The sequence below is a fragment of the Glossina fuscipes genome, unplaced genomic scaffold (assembly GCF_014805625.2).
Source record: "Glossina fuscipes isolate IAEA_lab_2018 unplaced genomic scaffold, Yale_Gfus_2 26, whole genome shotgun sequence".
NCBI lineage: Eukaryota > Metazoa > Arthropoda > Insecta > Diptera > Glossinidae > Glossina > Glossina fuscipes.
In genome coordinates, this window is record NW_023998421.1 from 3,791,491 (window position 1) to 3,811,437 (window position 19,947).

The 19,947-nt window shown below is 32.0% G+C and overlaps 1 protein-coding gene across 1 annotated transcript in view; it reads right to left on the minus strand.

Moving 5' to 3' along the window:
* LOC119635426 (cadherin-related tumor suppressor) overlaps positions 1 to 19,947 on the minus strand; it is a 77,737-nt gene that overhangs the window by 45,762 nt on the left and 12,028 nt on the right. The window contains exons 4-6 of the mRNA XM_038030233.1: positions 19,703 to 19,904; positions 13,352 to 13,746; positions 2,525 to 3,497 (exon numbers count right to left, since the gene is read on the minus strand). Coding sequence (XP_037886161.1) covers positions 2,525 to 3,497; positions 13,352 to 13,746; positions 19,703 to 19,904 — 1,570 coding nt within the window. The remainder of the gene's footprint in view (positions 1 to 2,524; positions 3,498 to 13,351; positions 13,747 to 19,702; positions 19,905 to 19,947) is intronic.

A 19,947-nucleotide genomic window follows, 5' to 3' on the forward strand; every position in this document is an offset into this window, starting at 1 on the left:
TAATAGAAGCCGTTCACTTTCGAAAATGTCACTAGATATGTTCTACTTATTTGAGGGAGAAGGATAGGAATGTAATAACATAAGAGTCGCTCTAAAGCGATTAGAATTTTTCGAAACAATACATTCCGGCGATGACACCTAATGGTGATTGCCTGAATTGAAAACCAAGTGTTTTACTGGCATTCCGTTAAGGGTGTATCCAAACGTCCTTCCGAGATGGTGCAGCCGATTTGTGGCTTTACAAGGGGCAGTTTTTTTGTGGCATCACAGCATTGATAGGCTTGATAACAGCCATTGATAGGCGTCCCTGTTAGAGCTACTAGGAACAAATCCTTTCTACTTTAAAGGAACATAGTACAAGAAAGAGTTTACGCCAATTCTTTATAGACTTAGGTTTTAAGCGACTTGAAATTCATGCAATTATTTTAAGATTAAGAGTATAATTAAAAACAAACCCATCAGCAATGTTTTGGAATTCATTTGCAACTTTTTCCAAATTATTTACTAGGATTGCCTGATGATAGCTCCTGTCCTCCTCTCTGTTCTTTTACTATAATCTTAAGTAATATATTCATTTTATTTTCACTAAGCTCTTCACTGACCTTTGCAAACTTTTAAATAAATTTATGCATGGAATAAATTTGTTATGAAGAAAGGAAAAAGAAAGAAGCGAACTTTCTTTTACACTCAGGTAAAAATGTGCAATAAATTAAATTGATCTAACAAGCAATTTGAGTAAAAATTCCAAAAATTTGTCCTAAAGCGTTCGAATATTTACGTTGTCTGACCCTTTTAGCCTGTTTGCTTAAAATGCTTTTTTTTTTTTTTTTTTGATGATGAAAATTTAAATAATGACAAAATTATTATAAATTTTCTGACATCAATAAAAACGAAGCGAAACGAAATATAAGTGCTTGTGTGTTATATAAAATTCTTATCAATTTAAAATCATTAAATAATATGCCAACAGGTATATATATATATATATATATACATATATACATCTATATGCGAATATATGCATACCGCGGCTTCTTATCTGATAGTCGGTTTGTTGGTGTTTACAATGCGGGAAAAATAAAAAAAAAAAATAAAAGAAAACGACTTCCTTTTCTTTCTTTATTGGTATTGTGGCTGGCGAGCATTTGTCAAACTTACACTTTAAAATAATAATTAACCGAAAACAAAATGAATACAAAGGAAGCAAAAGCAAAAAAAAAAAATAAATAAATATTTCAATATGACACTCAACTGGCCAACCAGAGGACGAATATCTCCAAGCATGTATATATATATATATATATGTATATAGAAATAACTCTGTTCTGCTTCTTGGACTCAACAAACACAAAAGTAGTGAGTGAATGGTATTAAGAAAAAAAAAAAAAAAAAAAAAGAAGAGGAAAATTAAAAACACTTGTTTTAACTTTTTTTAAAGGAAAAGAAAAAAAGAACAAGCATCCATATATATATATCTATATATATATATATATAGGTATATAAAATAAAATTCACATATACACACGAACTTACACACGCTGCAAGTTTTTAACAAATTACAGTAATTATCAAAATGTTTTTATAGTTTAAGGGCACACAGTCTGAAACGTCATTTTATATAAGTATCTATAACAAATAAAGTTGTGCATGTAAGCATGTGTGTTTGTGTGTGTGTGTGTGTGTGTGTGTGTGTTTGTGTGTTTATATCTATACATATGTGCACATGTTATATTTCAGATATAACAGTTAAGATAAACACACAAACAAAATGTAACAAAGAGTAAGAAAAGTAGGGATTTAAGGCTGCATGCTTTATGCACATTGAATACATATATGTTTATGTGTATTGAGTTATATGAATGCGATACGATATGATTCAGTGGTAGTAAGTTATAAAAAGAAGTTAAAAGGGGTGGAGATTGTGTGAACATTGACAACACACCACTAAAGCTCTATGGTTGGTAACACCCTTTTGAAATAAAGATTTCATACTAAAATATTTAGATATGACTTTAAGAACAAGTAAAAAGGAGACAGAATGAATAAAAAAGAGACGTAGAGATAGAAAGAGAGGAAATAAAGAGAGAAAGAGAGATGGGGAGAAATAGAGGATATATTTATTATATAAAAATAATTTTGCATAACAACGCATAACAGCAGATCAATGTACCTGTAACTATATATTTTATATAAAAAACATTATGATTTTGTTTCTTTCAGGCTTTAGTTATATGTTGATGAACCCGAAACAGAACACAACATTTTATGATATGATCACACAACACAATAAATGTGTAACGAATTTAACAAATGTGGCCTTAAAGCTAAATTAACTCCCTTCTCGGGTATCGATTATCGTGTAGTAATAGCGGCTTTCTTCTACCAAGAAGAATAAAAACGAGCAACAAATGCAACAAAAACGGTTTTTTTTTTTCATTTTTTTTAACTGTTGCACTGTTGCACTGGCAACACTTGTTGTGCAATTGTCGCCTGATAACTATCTTTTTTTTTTAAATGTTCTTACCTGTATCCATGGCAACTAAGGTGAGTATGTATTCTGCTTTCGTTTCGCGATCCAAAGAGCGCAACAGTGATATTTCACCGGTAGAGGCATTAATGCGAAAGAGATCAGTATCACCTTCTTTGAGGAAATAGCGTACCAACGAATTAAATGGTGGCGTGTCCGCATCATAGGCTTCTACTTGTATCACATAACCACTGTTGGGCGGTATAACATTTTCCATAACATTCGCTAAATAGGGTGAGTGAAAAAATGTCGGAGAATTATCGTTTATATCGGTTATAATAATAGTCAGTTCAGCGATATCGTAACGATTTTCTATTGGCGTCAGTAATTTATTACGACCTTCCATACTTTCATTAGCTAAAGCTAAGTCAGCGGCACAATCTTCTGCTTGTATTGTAAGCTCATAGCGCGATTTACGCTCATAGTTGAGATTTTTCGCTACCCTGACTATGCCCGAATCTTCACTGATACTGAAATCACGATTATCATCACCAGCTGCTATGGAGAATCGTACACGGCCATTGGCACCTTCGTCAATATCGGTGGCTGAAACTTGTAAGACCATAGCTCCGATGCTAGCATTTTCCGCTACCGAGGCCGAATATTGTTTAGGATCAAAGATGGGATTATTGTCATTCTCATCTAAAATTTTCACTAAAATTTGAGTGCGAGTAGATTTGCTCGGTTCTCCCCTATCCCGGGCTGTTACATTTAAAGTGTAGCTAGCCCGTTGTTCACGATCCAATTTACCAGCTACACGCAACAGACCATCGACGGCACCTAAAGTGAAAGGTAATATTTGGTCTTGTTCCAGGATGTATTCAATGTAACCATTTCGGCCTTCATCCCTATCATTAGCTTTAATTACCATAACCACAGTGTTGGTTGAAATATTCTCTTGCATTTCAGTGACGTTGGGTGATATAAAGCGTGGCTCCTCATCGTTGACATCTTTTAAAACGATGCTAACCTAAACATCAAATAAAAGTATAAAAGAAAGAAGACATAACTGATTATATCGACGATTTTTTAAAGGGAATTTAATTGAATTATATTCCAAAGGAAAAGTAACAAACAACAGACAGAGAGAGAGAGAGAGAGAGAGAGAAAAATATTTTTGTTTGTATAAAACCAAAGCATTTGTGTATGTGTGTATGTATGTACGTTAATATGATCTTCTTATTATAAATAACTATCATTAATATAGTTCGTAAACATTGTTTACTCGAAGTTCTTATGCATCTTCTTGTGCATTAAGCGTTTTTGTATTCCTGCTAGCGATAAAATAAGATAAAAATAAATAAATAAAAAATATAATTTCTGTTTTTTACCCGGTACGTTATGGTGTGATTTTAGATAGTTAATAATAACATATTAATATTTATTTATATATGTGCGGATGCTTGTAAATATTACCTTTAAGTTTCTCTTCGATTTTTCGGTTATTGATTTCATAAAATATACGGAAAACAAAACAAGTTGTTATTGAACAGTTGGAAACAATTTTGGTCATAATGACAATGATTTACTTACTTAATGCTTACGGACATGTAATAATTTTTCAAGGCATTTATTTACATACGCACAGGTTGGTGCGCACGTTATATAAATAACGTACACAAATACATGTGAGTTTTCTGATATCTTAAGAGATTTAGGTTAAATATTTTTCTCTCTTAGGTAACCCAAGAAGGAGAGAAGCGATTTTCCAAATAAATCTAAGAAAAATTATTCCTATAAATAAAAGTCGTGTTCATAGGGAGTGATAAATGAAGAAAACATTTTTTCTCACAACAATATTTTGCAGGGAATTTATTCAAAAAAAAAAAAAACTTTAAAAAACGGTAAAAGCTGAAAGAGCCTAAAATTACATAAAAACCAGTAAAGAAAGTTTTAAAAAGAATAAAAAAATTGATTATTGAATATATAAACCGTAAGAAAAGTTGGGGTTTTACTCCTCTCCTTCTTAAAATCAATATTTTTCTGAAGACACTTCCAAAATAATTCCAGTTAATCTGTGTAAAAGGATCGATTATTAAACTTATTAATAAATACAGAAAAATATTGGCCAAGGGTTTTAACAGTAAGAAAATCCTTGTCACCAAACGAGCAGAAAAAACAACCCTGTTCTGAGCAAGATTACAGAGATGCTAAAAGCCATTAGCACTTTATGTCTGTAGTTTTCGTGACCTGAAACTCTTGTCGTATAATAAAATTAGCATCAGAGAGTTGTACGGTGATCTTTGCTATCGTAGGGTTTTACTCTAACTATAGTCCCAGAATAGCATATTTAATGCAAAATCATGAAAACTTTGATAAGAAAACCCCCGGTTTCTTTCAGTGGCCTTTCGCAATGCCAGAATGCGGCTATAAGTGTAAGACATAAAATTAGGTAAACGGAAAACTCTCTCTCAATGGAAGTTTGAACCAGTTCGTGGGAGTTGAAATTATTTAATTCACTTCCAGGGTTCGATGTTGAAAGCACACTTTTTGAACCAATTTCTAAAAGAGTTTTTAGAGACGTTGGGCTTCATTGGAAAAACAAACCTTAGAATAAGCAATAAATCAGATCGACAGGCTCCCATTACGTTGCTCAAATGTGACTTTGTTCTATACACCGTTTAATTTCAAACACTCGCGAATATATCGATGAAGCCAAAAAAAATTACGTTGTCGAATAACGGAGTAAGCAACCTGTTATCCTTCCGTACAATATGAAGTTTGTACTAACATGAATTGTTGCGGAAATTTGTGGCAAAAATTCCAAAGGAACCAATTGTGAAAAGTGAATCTACGATCACTGATATTTGAAATCTTTAAATCGTTTTGAAAGCAAACCGAAAAGCATGATACAGCAGACAAACGAATATGACATTAGGAGTGAAATTGAGTGAAGAAACCCTTTTCTAAGGCACATGCGCTGTAATTAGGCGAATGCATTAACTAAAACTGTACCAGGACGAAAAAAAAAATGTATCAATAGCCTTTCTATACTTTTCGTCAGAGGTATACGGAATAGATAATATTAGATACCGTCAAACTGTCACTACTGATAGGAAAGCCTACAGTTAGTGCACTGAATACAAATTTCTTTTAAAGGTGCGATCAGGCATAAAATATATTTTAGTATTTACTGTAATTTTGATTGGCCTTTAATAAAGAAAATTGAAATCAAACTGAGCAGCACTTAACCATCGTAATATGCTACAAATATTGTTGCCTTACAAAGAAGCGGGAAATGTGTTACTTAAATGGTTCATATTGGGTTTGAAATCAACAGCTTTCGAAAAAAAAGAAAAAAATACGTAGTTGAGGTCAGTCCGTTTTCTCTGTCTTTTCCGACATTTTTTTTGACTTTGAAGCAAAGGCAATAAAATAATAAAATTCGAGAAGTTTATTAAGCATATTGTTAAATATTAAAAATGATTTTTCAAAAATATTCACAAATGACAATATTCCAGGCTTTCTCGCAAGGCACCTTGACGTGTATTATTAGCGAAGTGTCGGTAAAGTAGGGTACTGGTGTACGGTCGCGAAAGTGTTTAAATTTAAACAGCTCAGTGGCCCATTTAGTGTAAATGCCTTTCACAGCAAGAGCTAGTGCATAGGGGATCTGAAAGTATAGATATTCAAGAAACTGTTTTTCCTTTTCAACCGAATTTATTATTAATATTGTTTTTCTCAGATATCCAAAGAACTCTATCCTCTTAAAAAAAAAAAAATCAATCAATAATTACTCGCATCACAATCAATCTTCTTATCTTATCCCTTTGTACAATTTTTACGATTAACTTCAAAACATGCTCTGTGAACCTGAGAACCTTTAGACCCCTCTACAGTCATTCTTATAGTCATTCTTCAAACTAAGGTGTTATATGGGAAGTGGTCGTAAAAGTGGTCCAATCCGGACAATTTTCAACAGTGTTCATCCTTGAAACACGCCAAGGTGCCAAATTTCATCTAAATGTTTCAAGAATTGCGACCCATAGGTTGAACACAAGAAAACAAGACGGACAGTGAAAGTGATTGTAAATCACTAGGCGTTATGTACGCCCGCACCAACGTAAAGTAGTAGCAGTATACCCCAACCAGTGTAGCGTATGCAAAACCCAATGAAAAGAAAAATCGTGCATAAAATTTATCGATATTAACACTGATCAATAAAACTTGTGGCACTGATCGAGTGTCATGCTCTGTTCCGCTTAGGGTTTTCTTGGCATGTATTTTAGCGTAATGCTGCATTAAAGTGAATTGACTTTTTTTATTATTAGTATTAAGGACCTCTATTGATAATTTTATAATTTCGCATTAAAGTGCGAGTGGTTTTGCTATGTGGTGAAAGAACATTTTCATTTATTCGTACTTTTATTCAAGAAGATCATCATTTCAATTCATATCAAGCTGATATCAATAAAATAAATTGTCTTCGCAAAGTCATTAATTCTTTGCTGCCCACACTCTTCACTCTTCTTGTACGTACTCGTATACATATACACTGCATGCGATTAAAGACTTTCATGCGCCTTTTAGTTACTTTTTCTCTTCCTTTCATTCTTTGCCACTTTACTAGTTGTATGTGAATGTGCGCAGACAAATAGTTAATTTTAATTATTTATTTAAAATTTATCAGGTCAGATAACGGATGTTGAGAGTTTTGCGTCAAGACAAAAAAGAAAAAAAAGAACAAGTTGAAGATTTACATTCGCTTTAAAGCGAATTCCGAATACCTAACAATTGACTTCAATTATTGCATAATTTTTTCTCGTAAAGAAAAAGAAAGTTTATGAAAAAGCAAAAAAATTACCATCTGACGGCTGTTGTAAAGGGATCACGTGTTTCTTAATTTGGCCCTGCATCCATCAAATAAGAAATTTCTACATGAAATCTTAATTTTCTTTGTCCGTGATGTTAGTCCTACTTATTATTTTGAGCCTATCTCTAATTAGTTTTAAAAGTCCATATCTATGAATACGATAAAGCAGTGAAAATAGTTGTTATAGTTATGTTCTCATCAACGGAAATACCTCATCAACACCAAAGTTCAACTATTTATCTTAGTCTTTATTAGGCTAAAAGTGTGAACAATTAAACTAACGCTTCATAAGACAAAAATGTCTTAATTGAATCTCAATTCTGTATTGATCAAAAACCTATATATATGTATTTTCTAACGTTCATGATGCTGATGGTTTTCTTAGTGCTACAAATGAAATGACATAACTAATATGGTCTCATTTAACAGTGGCGAAAAGAAAAAGAAGTAGAAGAAAAATAAAAAAAATAAAAAAAAAAATAAAATCGAGCTAAATACGTTAAAAAAATTTAACACATTAATTTAAAGCTTAGAGAACGATTTTCTTGCTGAAACAGGACTTGAACGTCGACATTCGTATATGGCATGTCAGTAATCACAGCTCTATAAGCGGTAGGCAACCCACCAGCACTAACGAAATTAGAAATTATAGTACGCGTCTATCTGTATGTGGCGCGTGCATATGTATGTGTCTTTGACTATGCGGAGACGATCGGTGAGAAAAATAAATGTAAATACATTTCATATAAAATTGCAGGTAATAAAATTAAATTTGCATTTGAACTGCAAACGACAGGAGTAAAAAAGAAAGTGGGAGAAACAGGGAGTAAGAGGAAGAAAGAACAATTCTAACAAAGCTAGAACAAGTACATTTTGTATTTTATCTAAATAGCTTCAAAAACAAAAAAAAATACTGGTACACTCGTTACCAAAGAGAATGGAACGGAATACGCTTAAGCAGATGTGTGTAATAGAAATAAAGAAAAATAAATAAATAAATAAAAAACATCCATTAAATGACGCGTAGGTTATGGTAATGATTGCGATGTTCGAGTTGCTGTGGTGGTGCTGCCATGGTTTTTGAATTGTATATATATAATAAAATAGACTAATACTACCACTGATTCGGCACCCTGCTGGAGAGAATAGTAAGAAAAAAATAAAAAAAAATAAAAAATAAAAACCACAAAATTAACTATGCATACACTCGCCGTCTGGTTTGTACAAGTGGTTAAGCAACAACAAATATAAGCCTAGCAATTCATACAGTAACTGACTTCTTAGCGACAACACAGCCTTCATTTAGACTTTAATGCATTTTTTAATTGCAAACAATTTATTAAAAAACACCACGAGGAGAGTTAAAGGCAAATAAACATTCATACATATGCACAATCATATGTTTTATGTGCATATATATGTATATATATATATATATATATATAGAATAAAACTAACGTTGCAGCATTATCATATATATATAGATATATGTATATATGTATGTGTGTACAGTATGCAGGATATCGACCTTGTTGTATATCATTTTCTAGTAAGTAGTTATATACTCCAAACTAATATTGTTTATGCGGAAGCTTTCTTCATCTTACAAATCATTTCATTTTCTGCATTTTCTGGAAATTTCTTACTGCAAAGACAACGAGAGAATGTTTTGCGAACAAAAATTTATTAACAACATTAAGAATTACTTAAAATGTCTTTTTATTTTATTTATTTATTTATTTTTTTTTTTTTTTTTTTGTGAAAAAACGTTAAAAAAGTCTACGCGACTTAAATATTTGTAACTTGGACACATGTGCGACCATTTACTAGAGTCAAGCCAATCACAATAGTGGAGTGCGTGTTCGCAATTTTAAAATATTGTAATATAAATGAGCGTAGATTAAGGGGCTCGATTACATAACATTAAGAAGCCATATTTTCCAATTTCTATTGAGTAAAAAAGTAGAGATATGTGTGTAATATTATGTATATGAATTACGTATATGTATTCGGCGTTTGACTATTTTTGTTTAGTTTTTAAGCTTGTAAGGTTGCTATTTCGCAACTATAGGCTCACACCCGTGCGTACAAACCAAAACAAGTATCTAACCTCACAGCCTTAGCAAACCCAAAGGCAAAACAATTGATGTTGTTTGTCCGAAGATAATATTAAAGGGAGGATTAATTTCCAAACAAATTAACCTTAATTTTACCGGGAAGGGTATATGAAATTCATTCAAACTTTGAACTTGAATTTTTCGATTGTTTGGTATAATATTAGCAACACTTTTTTTTTAAATTACTTTAAATTAACAATTAACACAAGGGAAAAAGGGTTTGCAAATTTAGAATTAGTCTTGCTATCGAAACTACCCCTTCTCACAAAGTTTGTGTTATTATAGCACGATATGCCTTACAATCTCCTTGGTAGAAATGGATAAGCGTATCTCGGACCGGAAGAACCATATCAGAGATAAAATGTTGGAACAGAGATGTGTTGAGAAACTGTATCTAGTATTTTGGAACAGCACCGAGGCACATTTCATAATTTCTTTACGAGGAATTGAATTGAAGCAAAGTTTGTGTAGAACTTTTGAAGGTTGTTTTTTTCTTTTATATAACGTGAAATCAAAAAATATATGTTCTGTATATATTATTTGATGTTTATGTATAGCTTGGTTGAATAAGTAAATGAATTTAAACTATAAACTTAAAACAAGAGCATCCTAATTATTCCCATAATTCCCATAAGTGAATAAGAGTCGCCGAGTGATAGTGAAATTGTTGTTAACACATTTAAGACATAAAGGAATGACGTTCGACGGAGTAGCACTTTTTTTTTATAAGTCATCAGTTCAACAAATTTTAATCAAATAGAATGTCGCTTTCAAATAATAAGGGGAACTTCATTTCAAAATTACAAGTTTTGATTCTAATAAATTTATTTAACAAAGAGATTGAATTAAATTCTCTTTTAAAAAGCAAACTGTGTCCAGAATCCATTAAAAGTGTTAAGAAAATGTTATGTTATTGAAACAAAGACATCAGCGAAGGTTTGAAAGTCGTCTAACAACTTTAAGGGGCTACATTATTTTTGGTGTTACGATATAACTCATCTTTTTTTAAAGAGTTATTTCATTCAATTTTTTAAACATACAAGAAAGCAGCGTTTAAACTGTACTTGACCATCTCGCCCGAAAGGCTTCATTCCCTTGGTGAACACGATTTCGCAGAAATAAAAGCATTAATCTTTTTGAAAGTTAGCACAATTCCTCTAGGTCGGACTCGTTACTTCTTCAGCGAAAGGATTTACATTAAAACTTGAACACCTGACAGCCTTGTATGCAAAAACGTGAAATTTTCGATCAAATCTACCTACCTTTTAAAGTCTTGCAAAACAATCTATGCTCAAAGAAACTAAAAACCTTTCTTTTAGGGACTAGTGAATTACTTTTTGGAACATTTTGGAATTTTCAAAATTTTTAAATAAAACTTTTATTAAACTTTACTTAAAAGTGGCTCAATTTCTCGTTCGTCTTCTCCTTTGCGCCACTATCGCGTACTCTCATAAATAATTTAATTGAAATTAAATTCAATAAAAATCAAATTAATCTCATTTCATATGCAAAGTATTCTAAGAGACTAATTTCTTTGTCAATCGTTAGAGAAACCAGTACGTGATTGTCGCTTTGACTTAATAAATGTCGTTGGACGATTTCCTAACTGCTTTAAAAACGCTATGAAAATTTTATAGTAAAACGACAAAAGAAGATTATATACGAATAATATGAAGTCAATACGTAATTGCTTATGCTAGAGAACAACATCCTGTATTATATTCGCAGACATGTACCAGGGCAACAGCGCTGTAACAACGCAATATCCACAAGACTTAATTGCGAAGTAGAATACCTAATACAATAAATTCGAAAGATCGAAGAGTAAATTTGTAATTTTTAAATTTTTTGTTAAGTTACGGCCTAGCTTAGGTGATTGCAAAACTTCATCTTAATAAAACAACAAGTAAAAAAGTTATATTGGGCGGGGGCCGAATCTCGCATACCCACCACTATGCCTTTCGCACTCCACTCTTCAAGTTCTTTTATTTGATACCCATATCGCTGGTATTGTTAAGAAAAAATTAATCGCGGGGTCTATCACATTGATGTTAACCCATTCTTAGGCATAGATCATATATCTTTATTTCAGAAATGTACAAAATAGTTGTAAACTTGTCCGTCTTCTTTGCTTTATAATAAATAAGCATAAGAACTTAAAAAATTGAAAAAAAACAAAATTTAATCACTCATAACTTTCGTGTGGGCATTGCCGATTGTTTCCATTTGCGGATCTAAAGGGTAGACTGTTTCGTAAATGTGCAAAATTTCGAGCTTCTAACTTTAATAATTGCCGAATAACGAGCGAAAATGCAAAGATTTTTTGTTAAAAAAACGGAGTTGCGTTTAATTTACGCTCCACTGCGCGCTTCTGCTTTGACCAATTTGGCCCATTTTTAATACCAACCTGCGTGCAGAAACTGCCAATGTTTCTAGCAAACTTTAATTTATAATTTAATTTTTTTATTTTAAATTCATATTTATTATACGTCACTTGTAGAACCGGGGTGAAGATATTAGTTGCATCCTGCCTACGCCTATAAGGATATATTAAATTTACCTTATAATGCTTTCAAAAATGAAAAAACCGTCAAACTCGACGAATTCGGCAAAGGTTACCAGTAGCAAACAATCTTAAATATCTACCATTTAGTGGCAGATTTCATTTTGTATCCTTTGGATTTATTTAAAAATCTATTTGCTGGAAGTAACGCCCTATGATTGAAGAACGCTTATTTTCGATGATTCTGTTGCAAAATTTAGGTCAATTGACTTTGATTCCTCTTTTCTATAACGTGAATCATGGTTCGATGCTCTGCGGTATGATTTCTCAGTATATAAATACATGCAAGTGTGACCACCTACATTTGTATTAATCGTATTTATATTAAACGATTTATGTATAACAATTTACTCTTAATATATTTAAAAATTTACATTCATACACATATTTGCTTACATATGCAGCTACATCCGTACATATATACATATTTACAATTAAATAAATTAATATAATAACTCATGTACATATTGGTACAATGAATTCTGTAAAGGATGTGAAAAGAAAAAAATTAAATAAGCAGTATTTTATTATATAGGAGAAGAAAGTAGCATAGAGGGGTCTTTGGACCTAACTTCGTGGTCTTCCATACACGTCATGGGCGGGTACAGCAAGGTCCAGGGACATAAGGTATACCTTTTCGGTAGGTTAGTTAATGTCTGTCCGGTTGTTCGTGAAGGGTAAGTACATGCTGCTCTTTTAGTTGTAACAATCTGAAGAGTATCAGTGCGCCAAAAATATAGAACCCGTCGTACATCTCAAGAAGTAGTTAGCTCAGTAAAGGCACTTCCTCCTAAATTGGCAAGTGGTAATAGTTTCTTATTAGGCAGACATGAGGATTATGGACATAAATACGTTACAAGTGCAATAAAAAGGTGAAAACGAAAGTCATTTATCTATGAATTAATTGAGACTTTACACTGTTACTTCATTATCGTGAAAGTTATATATTAATTAATGGGTTATATATAGGAAAAACCCGTGCTTTATATTGTGTGCCCATCTTGTCTAAATGATAAAAATATTACTCTCCGACTGTGAATTAAATGTCAAAGATTGGTTGTAACCATGATTTAATAATTATTAAGACCAACTGTGTAAAAATTAATTTAACCACCAGTTAAAAGAAAGCAAAGTAGATCGAAAAGAAAAAGACAAAAACCAAGAAGCGGTGAAACATAATAAAATCATTAAATAAGACACGAACACATGTATACACATAATGATACAACGTTATGCATGTAAGTGAATAGTAGCTGGTAGTGTTTGAATATAAGTATCAATATACATACGTATATACATATACGTGTGTGTATGAGCTCGTAAACGCTTACCTGAACAGTGGTTGATAAACGTCGTTGTTGCTCCTGTTGCACGCGTTGCTGTAGTTGTTGTTGTTGCTGCTGATTATGGTGTTGCCGCTGTTGCTGTTGCTGCTGCTGCTGAGGATGTTGAGGTTGATATTGATGGTATTGACGTCGCTGACGTTGAAAATTGTATGGCAATGAATTGCGTTGCAGTTGTTGCAATTGCTGCAGCAGCTGTTGGTGATCATCATGCATCATTGGAAATTCTTTAGCACAATCTCTTGCGGTTACAATTAAATTATATGAACTTTTTGTTTCACGATCCAATAAATGGCGCGTACGTATGGTACCGTTTGAAAAGATCTCAAAATCGTTATTATCATCGCCCGATGTAATCGTATACTCGATGCGACCGTTATCACCTTTATTAAAAAAAAAGAAAAGATTTTTTATAAAAAAAAAAAGTAACAACAACAACTGATATTAGAAAAAACACGAAAAAACCAGTTTTCTATGGTTAAACTTTGAAGAATGCTTCCAAGGAATTTCTTCTTAAACTCTATCTAAAAAAGAAATTAAATTAATATTTTTTTTTTAAATTGTTCGACTATTTATGAAAAATTTTCTACACAACGAAAAACTACAAAAAAAAAATAAAAACACTTACAGTTTAGCTCAAAGTTATTTACGAAGAATTACTTTTTGTGGTTAAAAGAGAGAGAGAGAGAGAGAGAGAGAGAGGGAGAGCGATTGACCGGGCTCGAAACATATAATTTACCTCCCAATTATGACGCCTTAACAATTTTCCCAAATTTTATAAAAATAATGAAATTTTCAAACTGACATCCTTTCATTAAAGAGCGATACAATGAAAACCTTGAACGTTCGCAATTTTAATATTTTTCGGCGAAATAAAGAAGAAATCAAAGTTACATCAGCAAAAGTTGTCGTAATTTTTGTCTTTCTTTTGTTCATTTATTCATTGCTTCAGTTGGTAAAAATGCTTTTCTATACTCACCATAGGTGGTATATTAGGTAAGGTAAACGTGTGCAATTCATAGATTGTGACCACATTTCATCGGTGTAAGTGGAAGCATAGGCCTAAGATATATTTGTCTTGTAAGCTTTTTCTCTATCTATCTGAAAATTGTAAATATCTAGAAGCATACGTTGAAACCCCGTTTAGCTTTTATAAGCGAGCATAAGATTATTTCAGTTTGTCTGTTGTCCGATACGCTACTCTTTCGAATTGAATTAATATTACGGTCTTAAAACTTCATGCATAGTAGAAACTATTGTCTTAGAATGTTTCTCTTCGCTTAGGCTTTATTGAAAGACAGGTTGAACAGGTTGAAGGTTCTAGATGTCAAAACATATGGTGAATGTGACAAATGTGTACACGAGGGTAAATAGTAGATTGTAGATGCGAAGCTCTGGACAAAAGTTTGTAATCATTCAGGGTTCTCTTAGAGTCAAGGCGATAATGTAGGGGAATTTTTTCAATTCTGACAATTTTAAAACTTCTCTTCAGTATATCTTATTTACTATAATGATGTATTCTCTGCGTTCTCATAAAAGGACCTGTGTATATTATGATTTGTTTATGTAGTGTGAATACAACATTAGCTTCCACGTGTGTTTGGAAACATTTATAAGAGCTTGCACATATAGACTAAGAGATTTACGCTTACGTGGCAGGTTATTGTAGATTTTTGATTAAACATATTTTTCTCGGCTTATTAAAAGCGAGAAATTAGTAAATGACAGGTATTAAAAGAGTCGGCGTAAGCCGATTATAATCTCTTTCTTGTTTACTTTGATTATGATAAATTGCTTTTGATTTACAACAACAACAACAACAACAACAACAACAACAACAACAGCAACAGTAACAACTGACTCAGTTCAAAACAAAGTTGAATTAAAAAAGTTACAAAATAAAATAAAACTAAACAAAAAAAAAGGTATTTTCCAGCTTCACTTAGTTTAGATATCATTCCACTCCTAGTATTCCTCTTTAATATTACTATCGGTAGTGTGTGGTGGTGTGATAATGTGCATGGGTTGGCCAGATAGTCTTTTTTTTTATATGCGGTTAAATATTGTTACTATTGTCGTTGTTGTTGTTTTTGTTATTGTTGATTTCTTCTTGCCAATGAACAGTCTGCGAGAGTTCATTGATGCTAAAAAGGTGTCAGCCATAAATCGTGTCTAGTTGTATTTTCTGCTGTTTTTCGTTGTTCTTTTCTTTTTTTTTTTCTTAATACCTAGATTTTTTCTTTCTTTCAAATTCAATTTTTCATCACTTTAATACATACATATTTATATATGTATATATATATATATATATATATATGCATGTATATTTAGGTTTAATATATGGTATATCGGTCTGTTGGCCGCGGTTCATAATATTGACTATAATTTAAGATATTCTGTGTTTTTATTGTAATGATTTTCTTTCCTCTTTTTCTGAAAGTCTCAGCTTCTGGTTATTGTAGTTTTTCTAGCTGTTGTACACACACACACACACATATATATATGTATGTGTCTGTCTGCATTTTCACGTGGAGAAGTATAAATTGCATAGTTGAAGTGCATTCGTAATCGAAAGGTAAATGTATTTGTATTTTAGTCGGTCAATCGGTTAAATATGTGGTAAACTTTTTGTGAATTTTATGCTTTATGTTTTTGCGGTTTTGATTTGTCTATAACAGTTATATATACGTATACTTGGGATAATATGAAGGAAGTCAATGGTGTTGGGTAAGGAATTTTCTACTATTTTTTGAACTTTTTTTTTTACATTTTCTACATCTACTGACATATATTTTACATAATTACATTTCAAATTAGTTGCGTTCATTTTTGTGTATAATTATTTTCAAATGAATTAATTTTTGGGAAAGGTTATTAAAAAAGAAAAGCGTCTATTATTTAGAGAATAATTAAATTTTTAAATCGCTTTTATAAATCAGTATTTTTTAGTAATTTTTTTGTTTTTGGTAATCCTTAGTTGAATTAGCACAGAATTTATGAGCTATTAGCTTGAACGAATAGAACAATTCTTTTCTAATTGTAAAATTTTAATTATTTTTTTCATTATAGAGTAATGAGAGTACAGAGGAATACGTGACTAATGCGGGAATATATGCATAAAAAAACTTGCCTTATCCGCATTCTTCAATGATGGGCATATTAACATATAAGTTACGTATTTTCAATTACATTTAAGCTCTTCTTATTTTTACAAAAACAAAATGCTTAAACTTCACGTTTACGGAAAATGTAGATCTAATGTTGCTTTAAATGCCTTGAATTATCAGAGAATATGCTGGATTTATACCCAACACAGCCCACAAGCGTACCCGTACAAACAAGTCAACATATCTGATTAATTTAGCATTAGAGTTACGGCACCAGTCAATGAGGAAATCGATCTGTTTCGATATTATTTATTAGTTTTTAATGATATAATGTATATGTTTACTCTTCTTTTTTGGGACGCGCCCACTTTTGCAATATGAAAAGCCAATGTAATTTTCTACAACTACTTTTAGGGAAACGCGTCAATTTGACAGGTAATCTCGCAATTTGCCACAACTGCAAAAATTAAGAAAGGGAATTGACATTTGACGTTAGCATTCCTCGATCGATTAGGAATACGATGTGATATGAAAGGGATGTGATATTTTTTCATACTCGCCCAAAGTGCAGAAAAAGCTAAAACAACTTAAAAAAACAGCGATAATTTTTTTATTTTATTTTCTATCTATACATTTTATATATAAATTCACAAACCATGGATTTAAAGGCTACCGAATCACTTAGATCATATCCTCTCCTGTTTTGAAAACTCTACTGCACTTAAGATTTGAACGCGCGGCTTATGGATTGTTATGGACCAATTTCGGTAGAGTCTCGGTGGTTAAGGGTTGAATCCCGATCAAAGAGTTTGGGATGATAAGTTAAAATGAAAATAATTATAACAATGCAAAAGGAACCATCAGGTTCAAGGTGAAATTTCAGGTTTTAAGCAAATTTGTGGTTCCTTTGGTTGTTTTTGCGACTTGTAACATGTTTCCGTACATCTAGAGTAAGGTGTTAAGGTAAAATTTCCTCTTTACATCCGTTAAGTTTTCCATTGAGCTATTAACTGCATATTTTAATTTAGATATAAAAGTACACTGAAAGCAAATATGTACGAACAACCCAAGAAAAATAAAAATATCTTTGAGCGAATGCTTAAGAGAGGTAAAAATGTGTATACATTGGGCGCCTGGAACAGATCTCTTACAAATGGAAAATGCATGCTCAAAATTCTCAGTAAAGGCCAGATAAAGCAAGTAAATGCGTAAGTTCCTTTAACATCGGTACGATGCGCTATTCTTGATAGTATTTAATATAAGTTGGAAATTGCTCCCATCAAGTGATTGTATTTTTTTTACTATTTTTATACCCTATACAAATTATGGTAAGCGCCTACATGGCAAAAGCGTCTAATTTTTAATATATCGTAGTGATAATTGGTCTATCATAACATAACAATTCACTGTATCACATTTGGGCCATGTTGGTATAGTGCTAAACTCTGCCTCATCTAATGACAAAATCGTCTAATTTTAAATATTTCATAACTAAAGTTGGTTCATAAGAGTAACTTGACATTAAAACTAACTGTTATACGTTTTGCCCTCGTAGATCAATTTTATGGATTCCATCGCTTATACGAGTGCTTCTGAAGATTAAACTTTTAAATGACAAAAATATCTAATTTTTGATATTTTACAATTAAAATTGGTCCATGAGGGTAACTTGACCCAAGAACAAGCTGTAACTAACTTAGGTATATGTTGCGCGCCACGCCACATTTGAAGATTCTCTTGGAAGGTAAATCATTATTTGGCGACAAGGTATAATTTTTTATATCTCATCTTAAAATTAGTGAAGAATTGTGTTAAGTGAAGTATGAGGTGAAGGTATTTAATGGCCCGTCTTGCCCGACTATAATGTTTTCACTTGTTTTTCTGAACTCCGTATAATGTATCAGTGAGGTTTTTTAAACAGCTTCTAAATTGTATGCAGCAGTATTTTTACTTATGTTAAACTATCGTTCAAATTTGTAAATTCAGCTAACATTTTTGCGATTTTCCCATATCTCTTTCAAGCATTTTGTCGTACGTCAACAGACCAATTACTTTTGAAACTGTAATCTGGTAAAAACTGTCATTGAATCATAGAAGAATGAGTTAATCGAGAACTTGTAATGTTCTTGTAAAATGTTCGATTATTTGTTTTGATGTCGCGAAATGATCGAATCAAAATATGAAATAAAACAATGGCAGCGGTACGGAAAGCCTGTCGTGAGCTGAACAAACAGATGGACTTTTTGCTTGTTTCGATATCTCTGCGATTGAAGGAATTTTCTGCTGTCGATAACTGAGTTTTAAAAAACCTGGCAGCAATCCATAGACCTAATTCCACTTATTAAAAATTAAAGATAGATAAGGAATGTCACGAACACCAGAGGTAGATGCCAGATGGTAGGCATCTAACGACTTTATTGTAGAAAATTTCATTAGTTAAAAATATTCGTATTAGTTTATGCTTAATTAAGATACAATTAACCATAAAGAACAACTTTATTCCCATTTCGAATTTCCGCACTTCCTGCAATGAAATATGTTAACAACACTGACGAAGAAAAAGAAAGTAGTGGCAAAAAGAAGTTCAAAGTAATCGTAAGTAATTGAAAAAAAAAAAAAGGAAAAAAATTGAAATAAAATAAAATATCTGCACAAAGTTAATATGTATTGTGCCACTAGTAGTATAGGGCACTAAAAACCTGTTGGTGCACAGCTTCAAGAGCTTAAATCAATTTACTTTTACTATTTTCCAAGAATCGGGTATAATCACCGTAATAAATTTTATGCAAAATTGCAAATTGACACACACATACACCTATGCATACATCTACACACATATGTATGCATATATATGCATAAACAATTTACAATAATAAAGGAACGAAAAAATTTCAGTTTAATAAAAGATGAAAAAGGAGAAAAAAAAAGAAAAAACAAAAAAAAAAAAACAAATTCACAGAACCCCAACGGCTAGCATCAAAAGCTTTACAAAAATTTTTAAGTTCTAAAAGACACGGGCCTACATAAGTATACACACGCCTATGTACATATATGCTTGGTACGAGACATATGCACGTACATTTGTATGCATATATGTGTGTGCTGCGATTATATGTGCGCGTACACACCATATTATAACTCGTAAATAATAAATTAAAATCACGCAAAAAATATGATCCACACAATTATATAAACATATAAAATACGTGTGCATGCACACACTGACGCTTACCTGAATCAATATCTGCGGCCGTCACGGTCACTACAGGTGTTCCAATCGAGACGTTCTCATAAATCTCCATCGAATAACTCATGGCATCAAATACTGGTGGATTATCATTCAAATCCAAAACATTACAATAAACCGTCAAAGTGGTAGATAGACTGGGCTGACCATTGTCTTGCGCTTGGACTACCAAAATATAATGCTGCATCTGTTTGTATGTATGTATATGAGGAATTTTTATTAATTTTTAA